Source organism: Molothrus aeneus, chromosome 3 (assembly GCF_037042795.1).
Source record: "Molothrus aeneus isolate 106 chromosome 3, BPBGC_Maene_1.0, whole genome shotgun sequence".
In the NCBI taxonomy this organism is placed as follows: Eukaryota; Metazoa; Chordata; class Aves; order Passeriformes; family Icteridae; genus Molothrus; species Molothrus aeneus.
In genome coordinates this window covers 99646591-99659269 of record NC_089648.1, presented here as the reverse complement: position 1 = coordinate 99659269, position 12679 = coordinate 99646591, and the positions used below count along the sequence as shown (strand labels likewise).

The following is a 12679-nucleotide window of genomic DNA, read 5'->3' as shown; positions in this document are numbered from 1 at the left end:
AATTTAAACAAAACACTTGCTTCCTTCTCTGGATTAGTGTTCATGCTGAATGAAATGGGTTGCTGAAAGTATCTGAGTGCATGCTTCTGTTAGATTTGCTTTTTAAGATTTTTAACTAGGCATTTTTCTGTTCCCTCCAAGGCATTCTCATAGATGCAATGAGAAAGGGCTACTGGATTGTTCTAGATGAGTTGAATTTGGCTCCCACTGATGTTCTGGAGGCTCTCAACCGCTTGTTGGATGATAACAGAGAGCTGTTCATTACTGAGACCCAGGAGGTTGTCAAAGCTCACCCTCGCTTCATGCTCTTTGCCACACAGAACCCTCCAGGTCTCTATGGTGGCAGAAAGGTCTGTATGATCTGTTCTGTTCCTTTTGGGTAGCCAAGACTTTAGGGAGTTAATCTCTCTCATACATAGAGTGTGATGTGAAAATGTTATGATGTTTAGCATCATGAATCTCTCAAGTGGGAGAGAGTTGAGGTGGCTGTGGACTGTCAGTACAGCTGGGCTCTGTTTAGGTGAGTTGCTTGTTTCATGGATACAGAATTTCTAATTAATTTTAGGTAGTTAAGTTTTAAGTGATTTAGTGAACCGGACTTCACGTATATTACACTTGAATCAGCATTTCTTGTCCAAGAGCACTGGGAAAGAGATTCTACTTGAGCTGTAGAAGTCCATTTTGTGCTGTTTCTTGTCTGGAATTGGTGATTTTCTTCATGGTGACTGGTATGGTGCTGTGCTTTGGATTTGTGATCAAAACAGTGTTGATAGCACAGGGATGTCTTAATGATTGCTGGGCAAAGCTTGCACAGATTCAAGGCCTTTTGTGTTTCTCACACTGCCCCATGTACTTGTGGAGTAGGTGGGGGGTGCATGAGATGCTGTGAGGGGACACAGCTGGGACAGCTGACCCCAACTGCCCAAAGGGATGTTCCATGTCATATGACATTGTGCTCAGCAGTCAAAACTGGGGGGAGGAGGAAGAAGGGAAGTTCAGTGTTTGTTTCCCTAAATAACACTGGTGTCTGATGAAGCCCTTATTTCCTGGAGGTGGCTGAATGCCTGCCTATTGATGTGAAGTGACGAATGAATTCCTAATTTTGCTTTGCTTGCACATGCACCTTTTTCTTTACCTATGAAACTGTCTCAGCCTAAAAGTTTTATCACTTTTACCCTTCCAATACTCCCATTGTAGGGAGAGTGAGCCTGTGGCTTTGTAATGCTTAGCTGCCTGTGCCCTTAAAACACCCAGTCCATTTTAAAGCTTTTGTCCTCATCCTGACTGTCTCTTCTTTCTTTCAATGTTTATATGTGTGTGCTAATTTGTATGCTATGACACTATTCTTATTTCCTTTGGATGTGTAGGGGAACATCTATGAGCAATATCAAAGGAAAAAGTTCAAACAGTGGTGTGGTCTCATATTTTAGGTTTTGTCCAGAGCCTTCAGAAATCGTTTTGTGGAGCTGCATTTTGATGAACTGCCGAGTGCTGAACTGGAAACCATCCTGCACAAGCGATGCAGTTTGCCGCCTTCTTACTGCAGCAAGCTTGTCAAAGTCATGTTAGACCTGCAAGTATGAGAGTATTTTTTCTTTTAGTATAAGAAATGCAAACATACTTCAAAGTAACGTGCACAAAGTAATAGAAATTCCTTTGGGGGGAGGTATTGTTAGCTGAAGGATATTTAAAATCCTAAATCACAGAGAGAACCCACCAAGGTACTAATTTTCAGTGGTTAAGACTAAGGCTAGGGAAGGTGATGTCAGATTTGAGAGAAAACTTGTAGCAAAAAAACAAATAAACAACCCACCAAGAAACCAGACACCTTGGGATTTAATGTGTGGAATTATCCCTTGCTCTGGAGCCAAAGCACAGTATTGGATTTGTAGGGGTCTTTGGGTCATGGGAAATTCAGTATTACTTTTACACAGTAATTTTTGGTAAGTTCGGATACTCCTGTATTCACCAGACATTTGACACTTAGCTAAAACTATCTTGTGTTTAAAAGCAATTACTGCAGCACAAACTAGATTTTGTTTTATTCTAGGTACCTATTTTATTCTTAGTTGGTTTTTAAAAATTTTTATCATCTAAATTATTTAGTTCCTGATGCTCATCAAATACCTGCCTAAAAGGAGTTAGTGTTTAGATGTTGTGACTCTACTGAACTTTTTTTGTAGTTATTCATAGAATTTTCTTGTTGCAGTGTCACTGCAGAGAGGGGTGATAAGCTTTGCTAGAAGTATTTGGACAGGTTGATGAAAAAATAGCTCACGTTTGCTCTTGTGCAGTCTTACCGCAGAGGTTCCACGGTGTTTGCTGGGAAGCACGGATTCATTACCCTGCGGGATCTGTTCCGCTGGGCTGAGAGGTACAGGCTGGCAGAGCAGCTGCAGAAGGACTATGACTGGCTTCAGCACTTAGCAAATGATGGTGAGCTCTGCTGCCCCAGCTTTTCCAAGTGTCTGTAGAACTGCTTTCCAGCCCCCACTTCTTAAGTGTAAATCTTTGTTGCTGATTACTCAGGTAGTAATTGCTTTCTCTCTTCCTCTGTTTTGTAGGTTTTATGCTTCTGGCAGGCAGAGTCAGGAAACAGGAGGAGGTGGATGTCATTCAAAATGTCATTGAAAAACACTTCAAGAAAAAAATATATCCTGAGTCTCTCTTCTCAGGGGAAAGTGTCAAAAAGCTACTGGGTGAGTTTCCTAGAGGGAACAGGTAGAGGGAACTGGTAGATCTCTAGATGGGACTGAAGCTGATGGATTGCTTTGTGTTGTGCAGCTAAGTCTTCCACGTGGATGTCTGTGATGGACAGAGATTTCAGCCATGTTGTCTGGACTCAAGGGATGAGGAGACTTGCCATTTTGGTGGGACGAGCCCTGGAGTTTGGTGAACCAGTACTGCTGGTGGGAGACACTGGGTAATCTTGCTTTTTATCATGTTCTGTACCAGCTGCTGAGCTGGAGACAAAATGATTGTGTGGGCTTCAGTGCTGCTTTCATCTGGGATCTTTCGATTTGAGCCTGTCTCATGGCAGACTCGCAGCTGCTGTTTTTCACAGTTCCTTTCTGAGGGGAAGCAGATGCATCTCATTTAACCTGTGTCTTTGATGGGTTCATCTGCATTGTGTAACTACATAGAAGTTACATAAAAGTAGGAAAATAAAAGTGAACTGACTTCTGTCCCCAGCTTTCAAGGTGCCCTGTTGAATCTCACTGTGCCTCACAGGGAGGGGCTGCTTTTGGGGTACTGTGATATTTTTCTCTTCGAGAGCACATTCAATTTGCATGTTTTATGAGCTTGAATATAGTCTTGCTACCACTTCTCCACCTCAAACATGGTAGTGGAGGTTGTGGAAGAAGATGCTGTCTGCTCTTGTGCTGGTTATAAATTTGTAGAGTAAATTTTTATGGAAGAGAAGGAAAGAAAAATGCAAGAAAAGAGAGAAGGAAAATTTACTTGGGTAGTAAATGAAAACTAGATGCTCAGCAGTTTATTCCATCAGACTTAGGCTTGGTCTAGACATGTAGCATTTCCAGTTCAGTGAAATGATAGGCTGATTGAAAATCTGGAAGGGCAAGCTGAAATAAATTTGACTTAGAACATGCAGAAATCCATCAGTCCAGCTATTGATTTAAATTTAATTGATTTTAATTTAATTTAATTTTAAAAGGTCTCTTGTGCAAATCAGCAGCAATTGTGCCAAACATGGCTTCACTTTGCATACATTTCTTTCAATGAAAGGGAGCAGAAGAAAATTTGCATGCTGGGCCTTTGACTCATAACTCTTCAATGAAAGTATGAATCCTGTCCAAAGTGAGCAGGATTTCACTGGTTTGATTTGGTTTGCTTCTTTTTTTTAATTCATCCTTTTTAATCAAATTACTTGGTTGCAGGTGTGGTAAAACCACCATTTGTCAGATCTTTGCAGCATTAGCAAATCAGAAGCTGTACTCAGTGAACTGCCACCTGCACATGGAGACATCAGACTTCCTGGGAGGGCTGCGGCCAGTCAGGCAGAGGGCCAAGGAGCAGGTTTGTCTTGCGCCACTAATACCTTGGATGGTGTCACCAGGGGAGTAAAAAGCAGCAGTTACCACTTCTCACTTTCTTTTCCATTTCTTAGGAGGAATCTGATGGTTCTAGACTCTTTGAGTGGTGTGATGGGCCTCTTGTTTTAGCAATGAAGGAGGAAGGTTTTTTCCTCCTTGATGAGATTTCTTTAGCTGATGATTCTGTACTAGAGCGGCTTAACAGGTATGTCTGAAATGTGGTAGTACTAAGCATCCTCAATGTGTCTGTTCATTATCCAAACATGAGTGGCATAAATCTGACTTCTTTTAGGCACTTTTGTTTCCTGGCTTAGGTGAGCTGCTCTCTTGCTGAAAAGGACAATGGTACAAATAAAACTTAAAAGTAAAATCTCTAGTTTACCATTTGCAGTATTAATGTTTTCAGCCTGCCAGAGAGCTCTTGAAATTATGTATATCTTGGCAAATCCCAGGAACAAAATCTAGTTTTCCCCCTCTTTTGTGTGTGTGTAAAGAAAACCCCCAGAACAACTAAAATATAAATTCAACCTCATTATCTGTATGCAGCAGTATCCCTCATTTCAGTCTTTTCTGTTACCCATTATATTGGGTAAAAGAAAGTTTATCCAGGCCAATTAATATGATTTTCATTTTTAAGTGATCTTTTGAAGTGTGGAGCAAAATTTAAGCTATTTTTTTTTTTACCTTCTCTCTAGTGTTCTTGAAGCTGAAAAGACATTGGTACTTGCTGAAAAAGGTGGCCAAGATGATGAGGAGAATGAAGTAGAACTGTTAGTTGCAGGAAAGAAATTCCGCATCCTTGCAACCATGAACCCAGGAGGTGACTTTGGGAAAAAAGAGGTAAATGCCAAAACATGTGGAAATACAGCATGCATCTTCTGGTCATTACTGACCATTAAGTGGTTGGAGGTACAATGCAAAAATGCATCATGCCAACCAATTCTGGCATCCAGTGCTTTCTAGTTGGCATCTGCTTCATTGGTCTAAAGGAGGATTGGAGTGAATCTCTTTTCTGCCACTTCTGTGGGCTGTCACTGTGGCATTATAAATGAATACTCAGCAAAATGTCAAAGGACTCTAAATACCCTAATTAGTCCTGATATATAGAATATTCAAGTACAGGAGGTGTGACTTGTGAAGCAAGTAAATCCAGGTCTCTGGGGTAGTACAAAGTTGCCTATCAGATGCTATTCAGAAAGTGATGGTCATCTTGTGTTTCTTAGTGAATAATGAACATCACATCCCAAGAAAGCTTTTTCATTAAATGAAAAAAATTGTTTCTGACATTGAGAATTAAGTAATTTAAAACATGTTGAAAAAACCCATAAGACAACAAAACACTACAACTTTTAAGCAGTGTTGGAAGCTAGGTTTATAAAAAAGAACCAGAAGCTCTTTTACTCAAAAGAAGATGGGTACTCTATTTAAAGTTGTTTCTGAAATAGAGAACCACTCATTGAAGCCATGTGTGTAAACAGGATTTATTTCTGGATTGCATTTGTGCTACTAATTTTTGATTGACCAATTCAACCAAGGAAGAGAGAAATAAAGAAACGAGCCTAAATTGAAGGCGAATTTCCATGTCCTACAATGAAACAGAGCTTTGGTGATTGCAAACCAGCTCAGTTTCCTCCCATATTCTTTTGTACTTTCTATATCACCCATTTCCTGCATTGATGCCCCTACTAGAAGTCTTAAAAATCCTTCTTCTTTCAAAGATTTTCTTACAAAGTATCTCTGTCAAAATTAAAAGGAAATATCTATCTTGTTCATTTTATTTATTGTTTACAATTACAGTGACTACAAGGCTGTTGTTAACTGACCTTTGGGGAAGATGTTGTAATGAATCTTTAATTGCTCTGTCACTCTGCTTGTTTGCAGCTTTCCCCTGCGCTGCGCAACAGATTTACAGAAATATGGTGTCCGCAGAGCAATGGCCGCGATGATTTGATACAGATTGTAAAACACAATCTCCATCCAGGATTGTCTCCGGGTGCAATAAACCACAAGGGTGGGTATTTCTGTGTGTTGATACTCAAATATTGCTGAGAAAGTAAGGAGTTTGTCAGGAGGCTGACAACCTTTCCTCAGGATGTACACCACTGTCACCCTTTTTCTGCTACGTTTCTCCCTGAAGACAGTATGCTATATTCTGGACTTTGTTCTTCCTTCACTGTGTATGGTATATGTCTAGCTAGAAGTAAATTCAAGGCTGTGTTTACTTTACCATCCAGGTAGCTGAACTGTCCCCAGCCCTTCAGTGTCCCAGCTTGGTTTTAATATAGAGTGTTGAAAGAACTGGCACTTAACTTTCTGCCAGCAGCTTCACTGTTAGTGTTAGTCACGTGATGCTGTCTTGTTACCTGAATTTAAAAGGATCAGAGCTCGGGCATGAGCTCTCTCTTCTCTTATTCTGTTTCTAGGATATAGAGTACCCATCCACATTGCTCATGCAGCTGTACCTGCCTTAACTTGTTTTTACAACAGTGTAGCAGATGTGACCAAAAAAATGGTTACTCAAATTTATTTGATGGCTTGTTTGTTTGTTTTTAAATATTTTTTAGGGGCAGACATAGCTGAACTCATGATGGACTTTGTTGAATGGCTGACTAATCAAGAGTTTGGTCGCCAGTGTATTCTCAGTGTGAGAGACATCTTGGCCTGGGTTAATTTTATGAATGTCATGGCAGAGAATGAGTCAAGCTCTGCCAAGGGATGCAGCCACTGTAACATTTCCCCATGGATGTCTTTTATCCATGCTGCATGTTTGGTGTATATTGATGGAATAGGATCAGGTAAGTCTTCAGTGCTCATTTGGTAGCAGAAAATATGAAGCTCTGTATTTGTATTAATATTTTTAGTCAAATGCAAACAAAATGCTTTGGGGCAGCATGGGACTTTTCTAGGAGACGTTTTCACTTCCATTTGACAACCTTCTGTATATCATGTGCCTTTTCTGTGTTTCAGCAAGAGTTTAAGTAATAGAGCAAGCTGAAGTAAATTAGAAGGACTAATAATATTACAAAGGCTAGCACACAAATTAAGAAAACCTGTGGTTTTTATTGAGTTGATGTGGTTTTACTGAGCTGATACTTGAGCACATGTTATGCTGTCATGCTCTCCCCCACTGCACATGTCAGTATCTGTCTGTGCTGGCCTGCACCGTGCACATAGCTGAGAATGCATCTTTGTGATAAATAGTAGATAAGGGAGAGGAGGAAAAGTGGAAGGCACAAGAAATGCCAGAAAAGAAAGCCTGGGGGGGCCTATGGCAAAGGGTCAGGTTGATTGTGATGGTAGAAGAAATGGGATTGGAAATATGGTGTCCTTAGTTCTGGGCTCACAGAACAATCTGTCCATGGCAAATAGTACTGGAAGCACTGTAAACATTAAAATAAAATATAAACTTGCATGCACATGAAGGGATGAGTTTTTTGTCATGAGATGAATGTGCCTAGTTATGTTTTGAAACACACTTTACTTTCCTAATTACAGGTACAACATCCTGCTCAGCTGATACAGCTTTGTTGGCTCGTGAGAAATGCCTCACATTCTTATGTGAGAAAATGAGTCAATTCTCTGAGCTGACTGATTATCAGAAGAATGAACTGAAGATTTATGACAGAACAAAGGAAAAAGAGTTTGTATGGATGGACAACTTTATGGGAATTCACCCGTTTTTTATTCCAAGAGGCAAGAGACTGTGGGAGTGGGTGGACATTTATTCTGTGATTTATATTTTCAGTAGTTTTGTTATTCACTAGATCTAAATACAATACCTGAACCATCATAGAACAATTTGTTGGTTCTTAAGCTTTAGAAAAATCCCTTTTCTGCCTCCAAATGTGTAGATTACAACTCAGTCACATTTATTAAGACACATCTGTTCATTCCCCTTTTTCATTACTTCCTAATGGCCTAATTTTCATAGACTTTTTTGGTGTAACAAAACTTTTTTTAATTTTGAGTTGTGATTTTCTGTCACTTTTTCATGCTCAAAATGCCTATTAAGTTCCACTAACTAAAGCTGCAGCTCATCCTGGCCCTTGTGCCAAGAATGGAAATCAGGGGTCCTGAGTACAAAGCTAAACAGAATGGAAGATAATGCCATGCCTTGCTCTAGGCTCTCAAAGATTTGCTGCAGTTTTGGCAAAATCATTTAATCTCTGCATTTCAATTCCTCATGGGACAAAAAAATGCAAATGAAACTAGCAAAACACTGCTGCTTACCCTTAAAATACCACAACAGGACTAAAAAGTGCTGACTCTGAGCTTTCTAACTCAGCTGGTTAGTTTTTAGCACACGGACCTATGTGTTCCTAATGCTGTATTAGTTGTTCATATTTAACTTTCTGGCATTCATGGATTGTGTTAATCATGCATAAAATTGTACAAAGTAAAGCTTTTTTGTAAATTGCTTAGCTCCCCTCTGCTGATAAGTTCACAAAAGGAATCTCTTTGGATCCCTTTCCTAGTAAAGAGGTATCAGTTTGTGTAGGATGCACTGGTGATTAGTATCATGTGTACATGAGAAATGCTGTATTCCACATTTGGGGGAGTGATGTCCAAGGAGCTATACTGGCTGGAATTTGGCAGACAAGCTCTGTGCTCTCTCCCCACTGTATGCCATAATAACAGTAAAGGAGAAGCAAACTTTTAATTAAGGGGATGTTCCTTCACAGAACTGGCAGTGTATAGAACAGATTAATATGTTGCTCTGGAGCATGACTGGATTCTATCCCTCAGTGTCAATTTTTCAAGAGCTGTTTCTGAGTTTTAGATCCACATGACTGAAGTGCAAGAACACATTTATGTTTGTTCAGGGATAGATCTCTACTTTAAGTCATGAACCAGGAGGTGTTGAGGTTTCATGGCAAAACAATCCTATGTCCATATGCTTATTTTGCAAAATTCAATATAAATATGTGGAGATAAGCTGAGATGCGGCTGTGGGTCAAATAAAATCTATGTGCCACATCTCCAAGAATGGCATACAATCTGGATCTCCATTGCTTGCTGCACTGAGATCAGCAGTTTACAGACAGAGTGGGCTCATTCAGAGGCACACTATCAGCACCTCCAGCATAAACATTCTTTAATTGTTTAATTGTTTTCTGGTTTATCTTTCCTTTATTTTAGGTCCTGTTCTCCAGAGGAACAACATGACCGATTATGCTTTAAATGCTGGGACTACAGCAGTGAATGCACAAAGGCTGTTAAGAGCGCTACAGCTTAACAAACCTATTCTGTTGGAGGGCTCACCAGGAGTGGGCAAGACCAGCCTGGTTGCTGCCCTGGCAAAAGCCTCAGGCAACTGTCTTGTTCGAATCAACCTGTCTGAGCAAACGGTAGAATAAAATATTATCTTCATTACTTTGTGTTCATGGCAGGGTAGAAGCTTTGTATAACTTTTAAAGTGCAGTTCTCTTTAACTTTGGCACTGTATCTGAAATGTCAGTTTTTCCTTCTTGGTCTCAGTGCTCTCAGAACTGAATGGGAGGGGGCAGGAGGCAGAGCAGCAAGGTTCTGTGAGTGACTGCCAATTCCCAGATATTTCTGTTCTTTTCAGGTGAAGTCATACATATCCTTGTCTACTGTGTTTTTCTTGGCTTCTGCAACATTACTCAAAAACAGCTTTAAGGCTTTTTAGCTTTTCTGTTGCAATTTAAATTTTTGTTGTTAAATATTGTACCTTATCACTGGAGTCCTATAATGGAAAAGCTTTCAGCATTTTGCAATTGATGAAAATTTTTCATTAGACTTAAAAGTGTAGGCATTAAAAGGGAAGGGAGAAAATGTTAAGTAAAGTTAACAAATTATGTTTATGAACTTCTGTTTGTAATTCCTCAACTCCTCCATTCTGTTCTTTACTCCCAAAGGATGTGACAGACTTATTTGGGACAGACTTGCCTGTTGAAGGTGGAAAGGGAGGAGAATTTGCCTGGCGTGATGGACCACTGTTAGCAGCATTAAAGGCTGGACACTGGATTGTGTTAGATGAGGTAAATTCAGGTTTGGGGACAAATAGAATGGAATGTTCTAGAAGAGCAAATTTGGTGATTTGGCTTGTGGAATAAACACCTTTGAGTGCCGATGACCTCCCTTCATGAGGGCAGGTGATGACTTTTTTGAGACGAGAACAAGAATTGAATCCCAGTTTAAATCATTGCAGAAGAACAAGGATAGGTTTGATTTGCATTTGAAAGTTTTTAGAGAAGAATGTCAACAGAAGTTTCAGTACAAATGTTCTTTATGGATGCAGTTTCACTGAAATAGAGGGTGTTTTTTTGGGGACTAATATACTGTGTTGGTTACTGATTTAATTGAGATGGGGAAGAGTTCCATCTTGCCAGTATAAGCTTTTCTGCCACTGCTGGTTTGTTCATGTACCCTGTAGCAAGTGCTTTCAAGCGTGTGTGTGCACAGATCTGCCTTCTTGGCAATATGTGCTCTAATTACTGCAGAGTGCAAAATCTTCAGTTCCTTAGCCCCTTGTATACCTCATTTTTCTCCCCTATTGAGAAGAATGCCACTTCAAACAACCACTATAAATAATAGCTGAGACTGCCTTAATTTAAACAAACAAACAAAATGCTCTGAGTGCCACAAATGTATGAACATAAATTCAGGAAAAAAGGTCTTGAAAATGCAGGTTTTACAATGGAGAATTGTTTAGTTATCACAGTGAAAAAACACAGTACAAATAACAAGTGAACATAAGGAAGTGTTTGTTGCTTCAGTATAGTAACAGTCTAGCTGGTGATAATAACTTGTGTTAGTTCCAGAACAGCAATGAAATGGAATTTTACCTTCTATATATCCCAGACTATTAGACCAGAGATTATGCAAAAATGTTTTGTGGAGCATTAATATTGTATCCTTCTTTCTTTCCTCAGTTGAATCTGGCTTCTCAGTCTGTGTTAGAGGGGCTAAATGCGTGCTTTGACCACAGAGCTGAGATTTATGTTCCAGAACTGGGAATGAATTTTCATGTACAGCACAAGACGACGAAGATTTTTGGATGCCAGAATCCGTACAGACAAGGAGGTGGAAGGAAGGGTCTCCCCAAGTCCTTTCTTAATAGATTTACACAGGCAAGCCTATTTGTTTGGTTTCAACTATATCATGATCCTGTCTTACATGTTTCTGACTTTATAAGCACTCTGAATTCTCTTGATTTTACCAGGTGTATGTTGATCCACTGTCAGCAGAAGATATGAAGTTTATTGGGAATACATTGTTTCCTGCTATTGATAAAACTGTTATTGCTAAAATGGTTGCTTTCAATAACAAGGTAAACATATTTTACTTTCTTTTCTGTAGAAGTGGGTAGAATGCAGTAAGTAGAAAAACATTAAGTATAATGTTTTATTTCCAAGCATTTTTATAGAGAAGTGTGTGGGTAAAAAAAGAGGGATGGAAATATATGCAGAGGAAAGTAAAGAACACCACTAAATCTGAATTCTTGTACCATGACAATCAGGTGCTTTGTTGATATTTGACGAGGCACTGTTTTTCACAGAAGATAAAGCATATATACACAGGAGAAAGTAGTATTCTGTGACCTTAGGTAAAATCTCTTGTGTCAGCATCTTACTGCATATTCATTTGAGAGTGCAAGAGTAAACTGCAAAATTGAACTGAGTGTTAAGAGAAACAGTAAGAGACAAACTCTAAATCAGGCTTTAGTTCCTAACATATCTTCAGCAAAGTAAATTCAGCCTGCTCTTTCAGTTGTCTTTGTCTTGTAAGCAGTGCCAAAGGCAGAAGTTCAGTCAACATTAAAAAAAAAAAATGGAAGAACAGCTTGTGGATGGAATAAATGATTATTTTTTTAATTACTACCATTTTTTCTTTCAGATTGAAAAAGAAGTAATGGCTGAAAAAAAGTGGGGACAGAAAGGAGGACCCTGGGAGTTCAACTTACGTGATCTTTTCCGCTGGTGCCAGCTTATGCTTGTTGACCAGTCACCAGGATGTTATGATCCAGGCCAGCATGTGTTTTTGGTATATGGAGAAAGAATGAGAACCAGAGAAGACAAAGAAAAGGTGAGCCATTGTTCTCCTTCCTTTCTCTTCAGATGGTCAGGATATATTTATAGAAATCCAAGTTTAGATCTCCACTTTGAAGATTCCTTGCAATTCATTCATAGACACTTCTCTCTTAAAAATTAAAAATATGTTTGTTTGGAGTTTTGAGGTTTGCTCTAATTAAATTGATATTTCAAATGGCAAGAGGGTATAGATACCCTCTCCCCTTGCCATTTGAAATATCAATTTAATTAGTATAAAAGCAGACAGCTGATGTAAATAAAGGCAAGCAGAATAACAAAGGACTTAAATTAAAACAGATCATACTCTTGTGTGATTCTGTATTAAATAATGTTTGCTACCTACTTATCCCTCTCTTGCTTAGAAATCCTGTGCTTTTTGTTTAATTTCACACCATTTAAGTAGTATTAAACTGGAAAGTCAGATTGTGAAACTGAAGTTACTGGCTGTATGTGACTGGCTATTTCCTCATGGCTTTACTGTCCCCTGCCTGTAACATTGTTATATTTTTCTGTGTTACCAAAGAAAGAACTTATTATGAAGTAAGTTCTATCCCACTACTTTGTAAAGAG

General features: G+C 39.2%; 1 protein-coding gene across 1 annotated transcript in view; it reads left to right on the top strand.

Moving 5' to 3' along the window:
* Window positions 1-12679, top strand: part of MDN1 (midasin AAA ATPase 1) — a 93687-nt gene that overhangs the window by 31411 nt on the left and 49597 nt on the right. Inside the window, exons 25-40 of the mRNA XM_066547482.1 lie at window positions 142-350; window positions 1431-1577; window positions 2295-2436; window positions 2565-2699; window positions 2785-2923; window positions 3900-4038; window positions 4130-4260; window positions 4751-4895; window positions 5937-6066; window positions 6620-6850; window positions 7551-7748; window positions 9195-9403; window positions 9935-10057; window positions 10952-11149; window positions 11242-11349; window positions 11916-12104. Coding sequence (XP_066403579.1) covers window positions 142-350; window positions 1431-1577; window positions 2295-2436; window positions 2565-2699; window positions 2785-2923; window positions 3900-4038; window positions 4130-4260; window positions 4751-4895; window positions 5937-6066; window positions 6620-6850; window positions 7551-7748; window positions 9195-9403; window positions 9935-10057; window positions 10952-11149; window positions 11242-11349; window positions 11916-12104 — 2573 coding nt within the window. The remainder of the gene's footprint in view (window positions 1-141; window positions 351-1430; window positions 1578-2294; window positions 2437-2564; window positions 2700-2784; window positions 2924-3899; window positions 4039-4129; window positions 4261-4750; window positions 4896-5936; window positions 6067-6619; window positions 6851-7550; window positions 7749-9194; window positions 9404-9934; window positions 10058-10951; window positions 11150-11241; window positions 11350-11915; window positions 12105-12679) is intronic.